Below are 21,239 nucleotides of genomic sequence, written 5' to 3'. Positions count from 1 at the left end.
AAGATATCATCGTGTTTTCAGAAAAAACTCAACGAGTATACAGTAAAACATCAAATAGTATCCGACGCATACTCGAAATTATCCGGGTTGATCTCGTTATCGATTGATAATTTGTTCGTATCCGATGTTGAATTCTCCACGATGGTCCAGTTGTATAGCTCCGCGATGTCAAAAATCGAGGATTTTCAACTGGAAGCCGGAACCACCTGGTTGTTGAAATTAGACACTAAAGACAACGAATAATAATAATGTCGCTGAACCCCGAAGGGTCTCAATTACTTCAGCGGATCGCGGAGAATACCACTCCGGTACAAACAAATATGATATCGATAACATCAACGAAACCCGAATTCAGTGTAAACTTTCCATCACCGGTTCCAGTAAAGGAAATAGCGCTGGCAAAATTGCGAGTATATCACAGTTGGCCTAATATCCGAGCGGACGCATTTAACGGACAACAACCTAATAACTCGCTGGTTTTTGCACGGACAAATAAACCCGATGGGACCCCAAACTGGGAGGAGGTTACAATACCAACTGGGTCATACCAAATAGAGCAAATCAATAAAGAATTTCAACGCAGGATAAAATCGATCACAGGAAAGGAATCAAAAATCGCTATTACGGTTCATGAACCGACGTTATCGTCGACGATTGAAATAAGCACACCGGGGTATATGGTTGATATTTATAACAGTTCAATAAGAACCATACTAGGATGGCCTGAGAATCCACCCGCGGACACCCCCCCATCAACTATCCTCAGACACGATAACGGAGATGGTGGTAGGCATATTGCTCCATACAACGTAAATATCGCATCAGTGATAGCGATCAATCTAGTGTGTGATGTTATCGAAGGGAGTTATCAGGTGGATACCAAGCAATCAAATCAAGCTCAACAGGGGTATATCCTTTATTCGTTTTCACCAACAGCCCCTCCGGGATATTTAATCGTTGAGAGTCCGATTAATCCGGTCTATATGCGATGCCATGATCGGTTTTTAACGAGAATTAATTTTAAACTCACCGATCAGTCAAATAACCTAATCGATCTGCAAGAGGAGGAGTTAGTGATCACTCTGTTTGTAAGATCATAGCAGCAGAGGGGGCAATGACATCGACACGGTCGTCGATGTGCTTACCGGACGCTGACGACGCTGGGGGATCGGCGCGCAGAAGGTGTTAATTAAACCAAATGACGACGCGACGATCCCCCAACGACGTCGTCGTTTTTTTTTTACCAGGCGCTGACGACACTAGATCGTTGAGTTGCAGAAAGTAATAATTAAGCAAAATAACGATTGGACAAAATGTCCGATTCGCCCCCTCTGCTGCTCCTGTCATATAAATGATTATTGATATTGACAAATATAACAACAATTACGTTATGATATACAAAAGTACAATAAAAGCAACAAAATAAACTCCCATTCCTCTCGACCTAAAACAAAAAAGCTCTGAAATGTCATGAAAATGTTATTTCCTTGATGGTTACAGATGACTCGATTTTACTGGTATTCACATATCTTCCAAAATAGTGCACGAAACAAACGAATATCAAACGGTAATCCATGTAATGAATATGTACGCATATAAAAATATCTTCATGTTGAGGCACATAGAAGTAACGTTTACTTTATTGTCTTTGGATGTTTCTAAGTTTGGAACATATTTGGTAAGTACTTAGAGTTCTATTTTTTGAGTAAAAAAGGAAACTGTTGTATTGTTATAAATGTGTAATCACAATACTTCAGAACTTTAAAGAAAAACATGCAATAATAAATAGTCTACAATTTGTGCAAAGAATAAAATAACAAGTCGTTTACAATACATCAAACTGTGCTGAGAAGATATTTAAAGGAAGACGGTACATCTGCCATTACTTCAAAAGTTATCTAATGTATTATTTTTCACCGAAGTTGTCATGCTTATTATTAAGGATTAAGGTGATGGGAATAATACATGTGACTTATGGAGAGAGAGAGAGAGAGAGAGAGAGAGAGCTGAATATATGTGTCGAATGGTGTTTAATATTCGTTATATTATTATATGTTAATATATGTCACATCGATATCTAACAACCAGTAACTCAAATGTCTTAGAAGGTCTATTGGGGATTTAAAATATATATATATATATATATATATATATATATATATATATATATATATATATATATATATATATATATATATATATATATATATATATATATATATATATATATAAAGAGAAAGAGAGAGATGGCTAGACAGGCAGATCGTGAGAGATTAGGATGATATTTTTTTATAAAGAGAATACAATCACAGCAAGAAAAGCCAGTTCTTCACATAGAGAAATATTATTTGCCTTGGATATAAAGTAAGTAAACAATTAAGTTTATCTCATGACATAAACAATGTGTATCATACAATTTGTACAGAAATGGGTAATATTTTCACTTACCTGCTCTTATTGATAAGGAACCTTGATGTATGGCCACAAGACTAGAAGAGCAAGCTGTATCTATGGTCATAGAGGGACCGAATAAATTGTAAATGTAGGAAACTCGTGCACTGATGATACTGAGGCTAAGCCTTGTGACCAGGTAACTACTGTCTTCATTATCTGCATCTTCTAAAATTGCAGATCTGAAGTCGTCGTTCATTGCTCCTACAACATTAAACGAATCAGAAATAATTTGGTAATCCAATAATGGTGTTATGTTTTGTCACCTGTCCTTTTCTATAAACATTTGTGAAATTTAATTATTTGCTTTTGTTACACTTGTGGCAGAAACGGATGTATTTTAAAAATAACATCAACGTAATGCGATGCATTTTAGGATAGATCGTCACAAAATATATTATTCATGTTTCGCAGAACAAATAAACTGTGACATAGTTAACATTTTCTAGGATAAATGTTTTATTTAACATCGCCATTTTTTGTAATGTTTACCCTGTAATTTCTTAAATAATTTAGTATACAGTGTTTGTGTTTAATTTCTAAGTAAAACGTCTGTATTTGTTTCCCGACAAGATTGTGTGCAAAAATTACATAATCATGTACGAGACCACAGAGTAATAGTGGAGAACATTTGCCTTAATAACAATTAGCTGTTTTTATGCCAAACATTTTACTCGGTGTAATTTGCTTGCAATATTTTTGTGGAAATGATGTATATATTTGTTTCTAAGAATTCAGATATGGGCCAATTCTATTAATGAAATAGCCTATTTGGTCAACTCATGTATTGCTTAGCATCTGCTTTTCTGCATAATGAATATAATAATGAGTCAAGTACATGAATCGCATCATGAGACCTTTGACTACTTCATTGTTTCTGATGGGAACGTGTACGTATATAATTTACGAATCTACATATGTTAGTAGTCTAGGTAACATTACCAATATACACCCCAGTGTTGGTTCTACTGAGCTCTTGTCTTGTGATTCCTGCATCTTCCAGAGCCATGTGTACACAGTCCAGTACAAAGCGCTGCTGGGGATCGACCCATTTTGCTTCTTCATCTGGTATTCCGAAAACCTTATTGTCCCACTGTGCGAATCTTGGTTACATGTCGAAAAAGCAATAAAGGCAAAATTGAGGACATGAAGATCGCTTAAATTAATTAAAGTATTTGTATACTGGCATTCTAGCACCATGCCCTTCCGACAAGTATTCACTAATATGTCATTCGAAGGCATATCTTTACCAACATTAAAATATCCATCATTAATAACAGGATTAAATCAATACTCCACACATAACCCTAAGATAATAATGATGACATTAATATATTTCTGGTCATTGCCCAACCTTAACGTCTTTTCTGTTGAAGGGAAAAGTAGCAAATATCAGCAATGGTTGGATTTTATCACAATGCTGTTCCAGTACAAATGTAATACTCTTAACAAAAATATTAAGAATAGAACGTTTCTGATGAACATAAGTCATCAAATGAAAATTTACTGAGCTACATGCACGGATTTTATTTCCGCTGCTGTGCTGAACTAACTATAATAAATGAGCTAAGGTGTGAACGTTGCCGTCTCTGAAGCATATCGACACCAATTAGTAAGTTAACAACCAAGCTGTAGAACATTTATTTATCCATGTTTTTCTAGTAACTTTTAACAAGATGTAATTACAAACTTCTACTAAACTTTAAATTGGTCCTTCAAGGTCTTTATGTTGACAATCGCTCTTTAATTTTTCAACAAATAGGGAAGGGGAGCTGAACCACAGACTTGTTTTCCTATTAAATTTCAGTTACGTTCTCAATTTCTACAGGACAAGTACTAGTGAGTTATTCTCTATCTACAAGTAAAGTTTCTACAACATCTATATTTAACTTTACATAGAACCATCCTACTTCATCCTGTCGGTAATATGAGGAAAATATGCTATTGTATTTCCTCATAATTTCATTCACATACTACGCCTGTTTATCCGAAAAAAAAAACGCAGAGAAAATAAAACATTTGCCGTGTAACTAAATGAAATTTTTTTTAAGTTTTACCAATACCTTTACAGTAATCATTGAGACGTTTCTTCCTCAAGTTACATTTAAATAAAATCATAACATATGTCCAACAATTAACTGAGATATTAAACATATACTGGAAGTCTACAATTATTCTAAATTTCCAGTGCAAATTATCGAAGTGGTCCCTTAGACGAAGAAATGACGCTGTGTCATCAAATTGTTTGCCTCAGTTTGCCACCATTTGTACCATTTTTGTTCAAATAGTTGCCCCATCTTCGAGAAATGAAAATGTAAGGCTTGCTGCATATAGCCAAAATCATTTCCATAGTCTAATACTTTTAAGTACAGTCATTTTGCATGAATTCTATAGCTTTAATAATTCTTATAGATCTTTACCAAACATTGGCCAGAGGAAGAAACAAAATTGAATCCTAATTTGGTCTCTACAACCAACACTTATACATTCTTCTCCAAGTTGGCCAGGCGCAGAAGCGATGGCGATATTTGTCATTCACTGCCACCTAGAGGCAGTGGCTGTCAAAATCATCAATCTCTTCGTTAATCAGATGTAATTGCTATCAAATATTTTAGAAATATATATGCATCCTTAGTACCAGTATACATATCTTAAGACTTATGTGTTTTAATGTTCTGTCAATAATCCTTTCAAAGGATTTGCAAACGATCATTAACAGCGTTATGATCAACTATATTATTATTATTATTATTATTTCTGCAATATGCTCATATATCAATAAGTTCACGACATTTAACTTATTCTTTTACATGCACGCTAAAATTTATGAATCTTGAAAACTCACCTGTCAATGAGACCCGCTTTATAGGCATGCTTCTTGTTTGGGTCCGCGGGATCAGAGACTAAATATGATTCGAATCCTGCGCGGTGTTTCCTAACTTCTGTGATATGATTTTCGCCGTTTAAAAGAAGCTTCCAAAATTCATCCTTGTTACTTGCCCCAGGAAACCGGCAGCCTATGCCGATAATGGCCACTGTTTTGTCTTCATCCATTGAATCCCATCTTAAAATATAATGTGACTGACTATTGCAATTTATGCACAGTTATCCTACTGCATGCGGCAAGACAATCAATGTAAACATTATATAGAGGTTTGGAAATAAGAGTGTAACTTCTTTGAAAGACTGACATTGATGAGAATTAAACGAATATTCACATTATGACAATAAAGGTAAAAAAATGCAAACTCTTAAAGAATTGCATAGCTTTCTCCAATTCTCCAAATACTGTTGCAAAATAATGTATTGTCATTTTTTTTACTTCACATGGAACATCAAGACTCACCAATGATTTCTGAGTTATAATCATCCTTTCTTATATCCGCTAAGTTAACGTTCGAGTGTGATTGCTAAATTAGTACTTCAACCTGGTTTTTATAAGAAAATATAAAATTTATACTAATAATTATGATATGTGATTTTTTAATTGGGATACGTCAATCACAGCTTATGTGTAAAATATTATCTGCCCGAAAATGCATTCTAGATTTATAAATACTTCGACGATGATATTCATTTAAATGACTTCATATGAATACTTACTCAGTAGAACATTGTCTTCTTGTCAGGATGATTTGACATGTTTACGAGTATATTGTAAGCAATCTGCAGATGATAAAACCCAAACAATCATAAGCTAAATTTATTCAAAATGTAATAGTTGCACGTGTGTTGTCTTTTTGTAGTCACCATTCTTTGTAACTTACCTTGTAGTCTTGGTCTCTTACTCCACTCTGGTCTTCTCTCATGAACTAACAAATAAGGTGATACATATTTATAAAATATATTAGCCAATAAAATAGCATGTCTTTCGTGGTAAGACTATAGGGGCGGAATCATTTCCTGATGAGCAGCAACCAGTTGGCCGTTGTATAGGTTGTATAAATACCCATTGCCTACCTGCATATATATACATTATTAAAAAGAACAACAACATCAACACGTAGAATGTGTGACCGGTTTCGCTTTATTGTTTCGTCAGACTGAATTCAAACTGAAATCAATCTCATTGCTTACACTATTACATATATTCTGTTTCTAAGTGATCAACGATATAGACAATATGACATAAACAAGATGACGCCATAGCTTACATTTTCTTGGTTAGTTGCTTCAGTATAAAAACTGAGATAAATATCTTGTCCACTAGAATGTTTAATTGATGATTTTTTTTTATTGAAATAGGGCTTAATTTGTAAATGAAAACTGCTTTTTATATTGTGAATATGTACATGATTGTGAGAAAAATTCTTTTAATTTTAATTAACTTGTGTATTTGAAAAATGCTTCTGCTAAAAAAATATTATCACCGCTCCGGTGTCCTAGAGGTTAGAGCGTCCGCCTAGAATGGGGGATGTTGTGGGTTCGATCCATTGCCGAGTCATAACAAAGACTTCTAAAAATGGTACTAACAGCTGCCTCGCTTGGGGCTCAGCGTTAAGAGGTTAGTGTTAGGACTGGTCGACCTGTTGTCAGGATAATGTGACTGGGTTGGACATCATGCTACATGTCTGCGGCATAATGCCCCAGTGCTAGACATCACTATAAACTGTCACACTGCGATATCATTAAAAAAGTGTTAAAACTACGTTAAAAATCAAAATCACACACACACACACACACACACACACACACTAAATATTATCATGCACTTTGATTTTCGGACAATATGATAATCCCTTGCCTAGAAGAATGCGATCACTATTAGTTAGAATTCGCTTAGAAAGGTTTAACACAGTTTCTATCCCTCTTTTGATTTCCTCTTTTCTTTTCTTTCCTCCATCTCTTCTTGTTTTGTATTCTAATAAAACTCCTATTCTATCTTCTGTTTGTGTTGTCTACAATAGATCTTTTAGGGTTTCCATTGGTCTTTTTATTGTTGCTATAACGGCTATGTTGGATTCATGTGCCAGTTTCTTATTATCTATCTGATTGAACATTAGTCAATAATACCTGAAGGTATACTATACTATTTTTTTAAAATATGCATTATACATGTTATAAAATTTTTAATAAAACTTTTTAAATCTATTTATTCCTAAATTATATATATTTATATATATATATATATATATATATATATATATATATATATATATATATATATATATATATATATATACAGTTGCAATGACCTTGACGCTATCTTGATTGATCACAGTGTTCATGAATGAGGCGAAGGCTCATTGGCTATCATAATTTGTGTAATAGGAGGGGTTTGAAGCAAACATTGCGAAATGATGACAGTCGCTGCGATACAGTGTTGTCTCTGCGGTTTTCGTTCCACTGCGCTAATCCGGTTTCATTTACAGTTGCAGGACTCCACACAGACTGTGAAACCTAACCGAGTATTTCACTATAAACTTGAAAGTGTGTATGGCTATCGTGAATGCAGTCTGAAGGACGCACGGAAAAGGATCTATTTGAAAGAAGGTAAGATTAAATATGCTACCCTAACATCCTGTTCAACTTATGATTGCAATTGTAATTTTACTTCCTAGAAGCAAGACATCACTTTAAGCGTACTTACAAAAGGAACAGGCAAATGACACGCATATACAGGCCAACATGTGAAAGAAAGGCCCTTATATGGAGACGGGGAGAGATCCAGACTCCGCAGATAACAGGAGCTGCTGTATGTAAATGAACACATGATGACATACATACACACATACATACATACATACATACATACATACTTCCTTCCTTCCTTCCATCCATCGATCCATATCTGCATGCATACAAATGCAGTTTGATTCAGCTTCACCTTTATCATGAATCGTTTTAGATTTATCTTTTTGTATGTCAACAGAGGAAATATTTATTATATGTTCGATACTTTCCACATGATGTCATGTAAGGCAGAGTTTTGAATATTTACAGTAACTTTTGTTGCTGACATAACATGCTACATTTTCTTCAGATGCACACAATATAGCCGGTATATTTAGTGATAGTTTCCTTTTCGGTTGTCGGGGCCTGAATTGGAGACCACAAAAAGGATAAGATTCAAATTACGCATAGCTTCTAAAGTTTTGATTGTAGACAGAAATTCCTTAAAATGTTGGTATAAAATAGTTTGTAGGTCCACGAATTGGAAAAGCTTAAAACCCCAAAATGTACCAGTTATACGATATTATTGTTAAAAATCGATTTTGTGGACGGCCTTTGGGCGAAGTACCTAGAAGTAAACGTTATAAAATATGGAAATGTTTGAAAGTATACAGTATATAAATAACCGAGCATCATATTCTTAGCTATGCATACAGTTATATCTGATGAAATGAAACATGATATCTTTTTCATCAGCAAATACATCGTTTCCATAAAAGTGAGAATATTTTCTATTGACATTTCCTCCAAACGTCATAAGATGACGTAAAGGGAATTTTTTCATCCTTTTTGCTTCTTCTTCTTAACAACGACAAATTAACAAATATATGTTTCAAACGGCCACTTCAGTTTGTACGGTTTATACGTTTCATATTTGGATGAATCTTATATATAAAATTAATCTCACTTTTTTCAACATGTTACCTTATCAACAACATAAAGATCCCTTGCATGTTTTGTTTATATGCTTTAATACTATGTTTCATTGCGTACCTCTTAAATTTCTAGAAATTCCCGAAAGGTTTCATTACATTTCACACGACCAATCTTCATAAGATATTAAACATGATCAAACCTTGCAGAAATGAATAAGAATGCATGACATCCTCGTCTAATTAAAAAATATTAAACAAAATATTAATCAAAATGTTTTCTATAAAACATGGATTGAATGTATATGAAAACATTTAAGAAATATACACGCTCAACGCATACATGATAAAATTCCATGTATGGAATTATTTCCCAGAGAATCGGAAACAGGAGCTGCGCGTATAAAGACAAAGGCATGATTTTTATTAGAAATATGAGAAAATATGGAAACAACAAAGTCTATAGTATAATAGCCATATCATTTGACTGAGTAGCATATTTATTACTTTAGAAATTGCTAAATTCTTAAGGGCATCCTAATGCATGATACAAATGGATTTTGTCGTATGGTCATGGAAGTCATTCTCAAAGTCCTCAGAACATATGGGTCTGAGGACAGTATCATTAAAATCAACCATAGACTTAGATACCACGTGAAGTCTGAGGACAGTATCATTTAAATCAACCATAGACTTAGATACCACGTGAAGTCTGAGGACAGTATCATTAAAATCAACCATAGACTTAGATACCACGTGAAGTCTGAGGACAGTATCATTAAAATCAACCATAGACTTAGATACCACGTGAAGTCTGAGGACAGTATCATTAAAATGAACCATAGACTTAGATACCACGTGAAGTCTAATAGAACGTGAGCTAGGACAACATAACAAAAGATTTACATATTAGTCTTCGCCAGAGTAGGTGGATATCGATAGAAAATGGAATATTACCGATTCTAATAAATTCGTTTTAAGTTTCTGCTTAAATATATGAAGTGGGTACGCATCTGTTCTTGAATATTTATTAAAAGACACTGTACTGACCAGAATCACTTTTCTGCTGCTTATAAATGTTATTATTTCTAGAAATTATTCAACTAGGTTGAGACTCAAATCTCGTTTGTGGTAGTTCACGGTGTGCATATTTCTGTTGTTGCTCAATTTCGTTTTTAAATATAATTTTTTTAAATTACTAACTGTAGTATGATACATGATATACACATACTGATCAATGCTGACAAGAAATTAAATATGATACAAAACACGTACGATTCTTCTGGGCATACATATCAATATATCTGACTAGTAAAATATTCTATTAAATCACCGTAATATTAAATAGTTTAGTTTTCTTTACGGCATTAAGTAATATTTAGCATTTTAAGATTTGATGAATTTTTAAATTACCACGAATAACTGCCGATAACGTGGCAATAATGGTGATTTTCTTTCAATTTCTTACTCCTATTATCATATAAAATTAGAATAATGACGGAATACAACTAGTGTAATACATTTTAAAAAGTGGTTTTAAAATATATCTTGATGATAGCATTGAAGTAAAGCCCTTTCACATGCATAACAATAGTTGAGTCTGACTTCATTTGCAACTGCTCCGGTGGCCTCGTGGTTAGAGAGTCCGCCTCTGATACGGGAGGTCGTGGGTTCGATCCACGGCCGGGTCATACCAAAGACTTACAAAAATGGTATTAACAGCTGCCTCGCCTGGCGCTCAGCATTAAGAGGTTAGTGATAGGACTGGTCGGCCCGGTGTCAGGATAATGTGACTGGGTGGGACATCATGCCACATGTCTGCGGCATGATGTCCCAGTGCTAGACATCACTATAAACTGCAACACTGCAGACATCGTAGCGATATGACTGAGAAATTGTTAAAAGCTACGTTAAAAATCCAAATCACACACACACACACACACACACACACACACACACACACACACAGAGTCTTCCTTGGTTTTGTCTCCTATCTTCTAATAAAAGTAAAAATTTATCTTATGCTTGAGGATTTAAAATGTTCACGCTATCGATATATTCATTACGGAATGTATTATCTGGAGACAGTAAATGTATTTCGCGTCATAGAATAGCTTAACTATTTAAGCTATTATTTTCCTTGTTCGCTTTGCACACGCACAATAAATAACTTGTTCATATCAAGAAAATGATGTATTGATGAACTCACATTCCACCTATCTCTATACGCTATTGAAAGACATAAGTTTATTAGCATACTAGTTGAATTAACGAATTATCAGAGCTTATTAAACATCTATCCTGCAAACGTAGTGAGCTGGGTTACTTTTGGACTGAAAATTTAGCACGATCTTTTCTCACAAATGAACATATTCACATTTGGATTTTTTAATTCTCTATCTCTCAACTGTACTGTCGCTGACGTGAGCAGACCGATATATATATATATATATATATATATATATATATATATATATATATATATATATAGTTATCACTGAAAACATAACTAATAAATGACGCATTAATAAGCACTTTTTTGTTGCTTAATTGAGCCATGAGAGTCATGTCTTGTATTACTTAGCCCAAAATAAAATATAGTCTTAGAGCAATGATTAATTTTAAAGAACTGTTACCCACACTAATGTTAGAGTATATATATATATATATATATATATATATATATATATATATATATATATATATATATATATATCACATTTAGAAACTCTAACTTATAGCACTGATATTTTATGCACTATTTAGCAACCTTACTATCGTAATATTCAAATAGTACTACTATTTCCAAAAAAGTTTAGAACATGACAATAAAGAAAATAAAAAAAATGTGCCACAATGAAATTGCATGACTAACATGCAAGAAGGGTGACAGTATCTAGTGTCGCAAAATATACAACAACATAAAACAAAATCCATGCAAAATATTACATACAAAAAATTCATAGTACACATGCTATTTACGTTACCAGTATCACGTGTGCGCAATAAACGCAGCACACAAGCTTCGATCTGAGAGTGTTGAAGATTTTATATGAAAAATTTGGCTTCATGCGGGTTGAGGTAATTAGTGAAGTTCGGTTTAACTGAAAACTTGACCAGATGTTATAAACTGTGAGAAGGGCATTTTGCGAAACTGCATTTTCTAATATCTAATGTATGTATAGTTTAACACGTAGTGAAATATTGTTGTTTAACTAAATAGATTATGAATATTTCCATCATGCGACATTCCTCCTCCCCCCAACCTTAATGTGTGTTTTAAACTAGACGGGAAAAGATATGAATGGATGCACAGCATTTAAATAAAATATAAGGAACATATTAATTTCTACGACATCTAAATTCGCACATTGCTGATGGTGGTAACATTCAAGGTTTGTAGGAGTTTCTCGATGGCATTGAACAGAAGCTCTAGAATGTCATAACTATAGGATATTGGCAATGTGGTTTTGCTCTGTAATTTGGGCTTAACACCATTTTTCAGTACAGTACATCACTATTAGTATAAATGTTGGAAGCGGAACTCGGGAAAACCAAAGGAAGAACCACAGACACACAGAAAGCTACTGGCAAGCTTTCTCACATATCTACCATGACTGAGCCAGAAACTCGAACTAACTCGGATAGAGGTTATCTTCAAAAGCGATTGTTGTAGACCACCCGGTCACCGGTGCCCATCGAGATGGTGTTGTAAAAGTAAACTGAAAACTTGGGTGAAGACATTTTATTTTTAAAGTTATAGAACGATGCCTATAAACATAAAAAAAAAAACAGCGAACAGTCTGGGTACCATCCCACAAGCTTCCTCACAGAGTATTCAATTCATACAGATACATGAACACTAAATTAAATGTACGTTTCGATTACTAATATCGGTTTCCAATCGATTCTAAAGAGACAACCCCGCTATCCTCCAAATATAAAATGAACAGAATAATTGTACAGTAAGAAAGAAAATGATATGGGACATAACTGATGTGTGTGTATATATGCTTGTGTGTGTAAGAGAGAGAGAGAGAGAGAGAGAGAGAGAGAGAGAGTATTCATTACGCAATACTTGTACTTGACAAGATAAGGAAATAACTAATAAAATAGTTATTCTCTTACTCTTTTCAAGTTCATTAGTCTATCGTATATCTTACATGATAACACATTCTTTATGATTTATACAATAAATCTTGCAAATAAATCATACAAAAATGATAAATCAGTGCTCTGTAGATGATAGTTCTAATGGTAATGTAGATGATCTGATAACAAGTTACTGAAGGTTCTGTTAAATCAAGTCACGCGTTATGTACCTCAGTGCTACAAACTTTTATGACTAGGTCAGTTACGAATACATGAAAATAAAATAATAAAAAATGATTGATGGACAAACAATGACCAAATCAGATAGGCAGAATAAAAGAATTTTGCAATACATGATAGTTGTTATACTGGATGCACGTTGGAAGACGAATTGGAGATTCCATTGCATATACATGGTTATTTCATGGACTATTATATAGCATAGACAAATCGTAATGTAGATGAAAATGATTCGTCTCCATTTCAAAAGAAATATATACATGATTACAAGGATGCACAATTTACTCTAATAAACTACTAAGTGACAAAGTCATATACGTCATTAACTACATAAACTACTATGTGACGTCATTAACTACACAAACTACTATGTGACGTCATTACTACATAAGCTTAAAGTCTTACGAAGTCTTAAGTTACAGACTTAAAATATAGAGTCGTCTTGCATGCACATCAACAGTGGTTAAGGTTTTTTACAAAGCTCAAAACTGTGTAGTTATAACACAACTACCAATGAGTTGTAGTCATAAAAAATATACTAATTAATGACTTGTAAATATAATACACATACCAAACACAGCAATGGTATAACGCATATCTCCCATGATAAGACAAGGATTGCCTGATTTATAAAATGGTGTGGATGGGCAAATCACCAATAAATAAATAAACATTTCTCAAAATATAGTACATATGGGCACATGCGCTTAATTATCATTACGTATGTAAGGTTATTTTGGTGGAATATTCAGTCAGTATAAAAAATCAAAACTGAAAGAAAAATAAATAATAACATACGATTTTTAAAAAAGTGTTAGCTATATATTACAAACACAATTTTGGTTAACAATTTTATGTGAGAAGCTTCACAAAATTTCGTGTTGCAGAAATAATGTGTTAGAGAAGTTTAAAGCATTATTAATCGAAACACGGTGGAAATTTGCTAGCAGATAAACGCTTGGGACCCAATTTATTTTTTTTTTAGTTTGAAGGGTTATCGGTCTGCAGTGTAAGTTTTATTGACAAACGGGAATATTATGGAGCATAAAACTATTTGATCTTCAAAACCTTTTCTGTTTCCTGAGATTTAATATCTTTATAGTTGTTACTGCTAGCCTGAGACAAAAGTACACTCATGATTTCGAAAATACGTTCAAAAAAATAAATTAATACAAACGCAAAAAACGAGGACTTTAATTAAAGAGTACCGTAAACATATGTACAGATAATTTGTTTTTTCATAAAATGCTAAAAGGAGATATCTTACCCAAAAGACCAAAATATAAATTAAAGGTTGTGCTAGTAAGTCCACCCGCCCAAGAAAAACACAAAAAAACCAAACGGTAAAATTGACCAAACTGACCTATGATGGTTTTGTTGTGTAGAATTTGTGTCGACTATGGCCATACTAACCTATGATGGTTTTGTTGTGTATAACTTGCGTTGATTATGGCTAAATGGAGTGTGAAGGTTTTGTTGTGTAGAAATTGTGTAGACTATTACCAAACTAAGTTATGTTGGTTTGCTGTGTAGAATGTGTGTTGACTATGACTTAACTAAGCTATGTTAGTTTAATGTGTAGAATTTGTGTTGACTATGGCAAGCTGAAAAACAACATACCAAGATAGGATGCACCTACCAATGCCTAATACAGAGGTATTAATGTCCAAGCTGGAAACATTCACGATGACATCAAAACTGACACCAATGTATATTATTTTAGTGATTTTAACAAATAAGCCTCTATAACATTCAAAAAAAGAGGAAGAATTATCCTTGACTTTTCCAAAATAAATGTAATAATTAGAGGGTTTATGAGACGACGTCAAAACTTTATGCATATCTTGTATATCATCTATAATGAGATCACTTTTAGTGATGCTACTTTCCATTCCTTTTATGTCCTTTCTTTGCTGAAACTAAAGTACAATCACCAACACATATATCTGGAAATGTATTTCACTAAAACTTTGACAGGGTAAGTTGTTTTATTTAATTAAAACAAAGTACTAGCTCACTAGTATATATCAAACATTCACGATAACCATTTATTTCATGCGTCTTCATAATCAATCACCTTTTCTTATAATCACTATTTATTATAGGTCTTGCTGCATAGCGATGAAGTCGTAAAGGAAAACAATTATATTTATATACTAGCAATTTACCGATTGCACAACAATGATATTAAATGACAAGTGAATTATCGAATGCCGTTTGATGTCATGACGTTGGATGTCATATATGAATCTTTCAGTTCATTTTGTAAAGGAAAACTAATATTTTGACCCATGCTTTGTTATATTACCTTTATTCCTTCCTTCAATAAGAGACATCTATATTGATTTCTGATATGTGCTTACCAATGTTGTACGGAATCATCTTAAACAATTGCGTCGAAAGCCGAACATACTCATAAAATTATCCTTTATCCTCTTAGTAATTCTTTACATCACTTTGCTATTGGATGTCACATGCCCTCTGATTTTGTAATTACAGAGTTACTTCGCCAATAATGCAACGAAATACGTGCTACAACTTTTATGAGAAAGTTGAAACCAAAATTGGAGCTGTGTTTGCAAGGTATGGCCGCTTGGTAGCCAGACATCCATGGAAATTAATATTGGTTACCGTCTTAGTAAACGGACTGCTGTCTATTGGAATGATCTGCCTGCACGTGGAAACTGACGTGAAGACTGTGTACACCCCCATCAACAGCCAAGCGAACAAAGACAGTGATCGTGTAAAGGTCTTATTCCCAGATCTCTCGGGGTCAAGCTTTGTCGGTTTACAACAACTGCCTGATCTAGGTCGCCAAGCCGAAGTAATTATTCGTGCAATCTCGGGCAACGTTCTCGATCCCACCGTCCTCGCTGAAGTTGAGAAGATATACAACTACGTCAGAGAAATTACGATTAATAAGATTGATACCAGTATCAATTTTTCGGATATTTGTGCCAGAAATCTATTCGGCTGCGCAGTTGAAGGAGACTTCTTCTTTTCTCCAGAGTTTATGTCGGCAGTTAGAACAGATAATGTCACATTTCCATATTTCCATCATAGTACCTTTGGGTCTATTTACTATGAAAGCTTAGTCGGGGCGTTTTCCTCGAATGGGACACACTTGATTTCAGCGCAAATGTTGCGTCTCACGTTCAACATCAGAACAGATAAACCAAATCTTGAATATATTGTGTCCTGGCAAAATGAATTTGTGTCCAGAATGAAATCATTCTCTTCTCCCACCATTGAAATTACGTATATGCATTCCAAATCTATGGAGGATGAACTGGACAAGAACATTTCTGGAGATATTGTTCTGTTTTCGATTACCTTTGCTCTGATGATTTCCTACGCCTGTTTTGCCACATTTACAGCAAGATGTGATGTTGTTGGCCAAAGAGCGAATCTCGGGTATCCTGGGGTCATTGCTGCTGGTATTGCAATAACCTCTTCGTTTGGGCTTGTCAGCGCGTGTGGAGTGAGCTTTGTCAGCATTGTTGGCGTGGTTCCGTTTTTGATAATAGGTAGATTAAGAGGTTTTCTTTTATGCCTGTTTTCTCCTGACATCTTTTGAATTTATTGATTAGCGAAACATTATATGGGCTGCTTTTCCAATGATATAAAAATGTTAGTCATATTAAAGGTAGATTTGAGAGATTGCTTGCACATATTATATGCATGGCACCATTTTATTATTGTTTCTGACATTATCTATACCTAGTATGGGGGTTTTAGCAATTTGCTTATCACCTCTGATAGCTTGATAAAACATTGTACTACCTGTAATATTGAAAGTGTAAATTATGATTTGACGAGAGTAAACTACGGCAAAAACAAAGTAAATTGACGATGTCACAGTCTCGCCGGTGTCTGGTAAAGCCAAGTGTAGATCAATAATATTTGTTATTTTATATTTGGACTCGATCTGTATTATATGTCCCTGATCTAAATTGCACCAAACTCAACCTGAATCAACTTAACCACCATGTTTAATTTATCATTTGCAGGGATTGGTGTAGATGACATGTTCGTTTTACTTTCCGGGCTTGCCGGAGCTCAAGGCAAAGGTAGTGTGGAGGATAAAATTGCAGAAACTATGCGGACAAGTGGAGTGGCCATCACCATTACTTCTATCACAGACCTTCTGGCCTTTGTAGCTGGGGCATCTTCGGTCTTCATGAGCGTCAGAAATTTCTGCATCTATACAGGTGGGAGTTATTTTTAAACATCTACATTTAGGACCGAGCAAACCAAGAAGAGACAGAGAATACAAAATTGATAACAAATATTTATTATTATGAATTATCTTCAGAATTAATTTTCCCTCATTGAACAGCGCCCTTTACAATTATTTCACGCCAAACCTCATGAGTGAATTGAGATGTCATTATAGAGTTACTTGATAATGAATATCCCTATCCCATAGCCTTCATAATTAGTATGCATTGTATCTACGTTGTGTCATTATAAGAGTCGTTTAATGAACATTATTTTAGTTTCAGTATTTCCTTCCTCAGCCTTGGAGCATTAATATTTTTTTATCTAGTCTTCGTTATAATTAATTTGAAAACAAACAACCCATACATTGTGAAAAAGGTACTACCACCTAGCAAAATGTAGAGCCAGCTATTGAATGTATATTAAGTTAGATAATCATATTACTATTATCATATTTATATTACTTTAGATACTCATGTGGTTGATTCTTGCTCTGGATGGGCATCAGGTAAATGAGGGGCTCGTTTAATACACTACAAATCAATTAAATCTCGGATTTATAGATGGTTGGTCATTAATAATAATCCACCATTTATGAATACTGTATAATTATTAATGCTGTCAATCTTAGCTATTACAGATATAGAGTAACAATTCTAGACCCTCATACCCGATCATAATATGGATCCATGAAAATTCATCGTGGCTAACCAATAAAGAACGATTGTAAGTTAATAAAAACGGACAAGAAATTTTGATCAATGTATCGTAAGCAACAAATAAAGATCGATTGTTATCTAGCGACCAGGAATAAGGATCTGATTTTGAGACATACTAACTTGTATACATTTCAGGTGTTGCTGTAATCTTCTGCTATTTGAATCAAGCAACTCTCTTCTTAGCATGCCTGACACTTCACGAGAAACGCGTAGACTCCAACAGACATTTCATGACCTGCTTACGAGTGGTTACCAAGGACGAAGGCAAGGACCAAGAAAAGAGTAGAATTTACAATCTTTGCTGTACAGGATCACCCCCTAAGTCACGAACTGAAGCTGAAGGTTTCCTAGACAAATTTCCTGGTTGGCTTATACCTAAACTTGTTCTTAAACTCCCTCTTAAAATTCTCATGCTAGTAATATTTGCTGGATATCTTGCTGTATCAATATATGGTATTACAATCTTAGAGCAAGGTCTTGAGTTAAAAAATTTAGTGTCCGAAACTTCATACTTTTATAAATATAGACATTGGCTTGACGACAATTTTAGAAGCATCACACCTGTATCATTCGTGATTCCCGATACTGTTTTATATTCCAGCAATGTTACGCAAGACAAACTTGGTAAGGTACTGAAACTTGCATTATCTAACCCCAGGGTTAAGGACGATTTTCAAATAAGTTGGTTATCTTCCTATCAGCAATCACCATTTTATGATGATTCATCGGAGTATAATTTTGTAACCAGTCTAGAATCACGGTTCTTGGCCCATCCATTGTATCAGCGTTTCAAAATTGACATAGTAATAGACACAGTATATAAACGAATAACAGCTTCCAGGTTTTATGTACTGTCTGAAAACTTGAAATCGACGACGCAACAGGGACAGTTAATGTTGGACATGCGAGATGTCGCTAAATCCTCGTTCATATCAATATTTGCCTTTTCACCTGCTTTCATTTTCTATGAACAATATGTCGAAGTTCTTCCACAAACTTTACAAACGGTAGGAATTGCCGTTGGGATAGTTTTCCTTGTGACCGTTTTTTTTATGCCCCATCCTCTTTTGTTGATTTATGTGACAATCACTGTGGTTATGATAATGATCGGGATCCTGGGCTTTCTTCCATTTCTTGGTTTAACATTAAGCACGATCACAATGATTCACATCATAATGAGTGTAGGATTTTCAGTGGATTATGCAGCACATATTTGTCATGGTTTCATGACTTCTGTTGGGAGTACTCGAAATGAAAGGGTAAGGGAAGCTGTGATGAGATCGGGAGCTCCAGTATTCCATGGCGCAGCATCATCCTTGATAGGCATCATTACACTCACTGCTGCCACGTCGTACATATTTCGCTCTTTTTTCGGAGTTATGGTACTCGTTATCGCCTTTGGCTTGGCTCATGCTATATTCTTCCTACCTGTGATCCTGTCGTTGATTGGTCCTCACAAAACTCAAAGGGATAATACCCATACCGAAAGTATTAATTCCAACAATCTCTCTTTAGAAATGTAAGCGGGCAGCAAAATGTCTTTAACGTTGGGATTTTGAATACAATAAGCATTTATGATGCTATCGTGCTTTAACGGTGCTTTGGTTTACATAATGCAGGATCATATATGAAGTTACCTGACACAGCCAAAAAGCATTCCATAAAGATTTCCCCCTCTCCTAATCCACCCTTGATCGTGCAGCTTCCGAAACATTAGAATTAAAATATTATGCACAATCTTCAACGGTCTATCTTCAACAATGACATAGATTCGGAAGGTAACTAGTATTATTTTTACATGGTATAATGCTTCATCCATCAAGCGTCTTTTACAGTGCGCATCTAAATAATTATTGTTCTTCATTGCTATAACACTTTCTGCATGTTAAGGTCTATAATCATCGAAGAAAGTATCACACTAAATTATGCCAATTACGTGTCTTTTGAGCAGGACAAGTTTCTTGTGATCCCCATATATGTGTAGACTTGGTGATGATTAAGACAATAGGATTTCCTTGTACAATATCACCAATTAGTAATTAGTCCTCCTTTATACGTATCAATGCATTTGTCGACATCTTTATTTGTATATACAAATGCTTTTTTGTTTTTTATTATTTGTTTCTTTTTCCTTTCGATTTAGCTTTACTTTTATCCTGTATTTCTGCTTCTTTTTACCTTAAGATAAATTTCTGATTGTTATTAATTTATTTGTTACATTTGAATTTGAATCTTAGGAAAAAGTAAGGATGATGTTGAGGTACGAGTAATGACTTTTGGACGCATGTTTCTTGGACTGCTAGATACATTACGAAACAATCTTCTGTCCTTGCAATGAAATTGTTCTATTTTCAATGTGTTTGTTATTATAGTTACTTGGTAACGTTATTTACATACTCTTTATCCGCTCACTATCTTCTAATACGATCAAGTTAAAAGATATTGTACCTATATATATATCATCAATTAGAAAATAAAACTTGTTGTGCCAAAAGTATTTATCTTTTCCCTAGCCCTTATGTTAGCTGAAACCAAACGTTCCATGACTGCATAATGGGAAAGACAAACTGTCTTTTCTTTGGCGTCATGAAATAATACGTTTAAAAAAGTGATACTTCTTTTATTTTTAAATTTGTGCTCCTTTTGTTCATTGCCGAGGAATAGTATTAAACGTAATCTGTCGGTCTGTCTGTCTCTCTATGTATATATATATATATATATATATATATATATATATATATATATATATATATATATATATATATATATATATATATATATATACAGAGAGAGAGAGAGAGGGAGAGAGAGATATATAGATAGATAACATACCTTTTGACAGTGATGGATGTATGTATAGATGAGTATTGTTTGATAATGTGATTAATTAAGATTTAACTATCCAGAAAAGGGTTTGGATGCCATACAAAGTACATAAAGTATCACGCTTGGTAATGGTAACAATGTAAGT

The 21,239-nt window shown here is 34.1% G+C and overlaps 1 protein-coding gene and 1 pseudogene across 3 annotated transcripts in view; one reads left to right on the top strand and one right to left on the bottom strand.

The window, feature by feature from the left end:
* LOC149779035 (uncharacterized) overlaps nucleotides 1-6,275 on the bottom strand; it is a 32,789-nt pseudogene extending 26,514 nt beyond the window's left edge. Inside the window, exons 1-4 of the transcript XR_016415548.1 lie at nucleotides 6,219-6,275; nucleotides 5,297-5,515; nucleotides 3,394-3,554; nucleotides 2,449-2,655 (exon numbers count right to left, since the gene is read on the bottom strand). The product of XR_016415548.1 is annotated as an uncharacterized LOC149779035 (transcript). The remainder of the gene's footprint in view (nucleotides 1-2,448; nucleotides 2,656-3,393; nucleotides 3,555-5,296; nucleotides 5,516-6,218) is intronic.
* Nucleotides 6,276-7,761: 1,486 nt separating this feature from the next.
* LOC149779034 (patched domain-containing protein 3-like) lies at nucleotides 7,762-20,763 on the top strand. 2 transcript variants are annotated; one of them, XM_089939594.1, is made up of 4 exons: nucleotides 7,762-7,944; nucleotides 15,828-16,855; nucleotides 17,339-17,539; nucleotides 18,404-20,763. In XM_089939594.1, exons 1-4 carry the CDS (start codon nucleotides 7,901-7,903, stop codon nucleotides 19,789-19,791), a joined length of 2,661 nt encoding a protein of 886 aa, XP_089795720.1. In that variant the 5' UTR covers nucleotides 7,762-7,900; the 3' UTR covers nucleotides 19,792-20,763. The 2 variants fall into 2 exon arrangements, with proteins under 2 accessions (XP_089795720.1, XP_089795721.1); XM_089939595.1 differs by lacking the exon at nucleotides 7,762-7,944 and adding an exon at nucleotides 7,988-8,146.
* Nucleotides 20,764-21,239: the final 476 nt, after the last annotated feature.

Source organism: Sinohyriopsis cumingii, chromosome 17 (genome assembly GCF_028554795.1).
Source record: "Sinohyriopsis cumingii isolate HCF-2022 chromosome 17, ASM2855479v2, whole genome shotgun sequence".
NCBI lineage: Eukaryota > Metazoa > Mollusca > Bivalvia > Unionida > Unionidae > Sinohyriopsis > Sinohyriopsis cumingii.
This window is presented reverse-complemented; position numbering and strand designations above follow the sequence as displayed.

Bases quoted from the DNA above. Each gene is read 5' to 3' on its own strand.
- LOC149779034 (XM_089939594.1), top strand. From the start codon at position 7,901: ATGCAGTCTGAAGGACGCACGGAAAAGGATCTATTTGAAAGAAG. The intron at 7,945-15,827 runs GTAAGATTAAAT...TTGTAATTACAG, and splicing joins AAGGATCTATTTGAAAGAAG to AGTTACTTCGCCAATAATGC. The intron at 16,856-17,338 runs GTAGATTAAGAG...TATCATTTGCAG, and splicing joins GGTTCCGTTTTTGATAATAG to GGATTGGTGTAGATGACATG.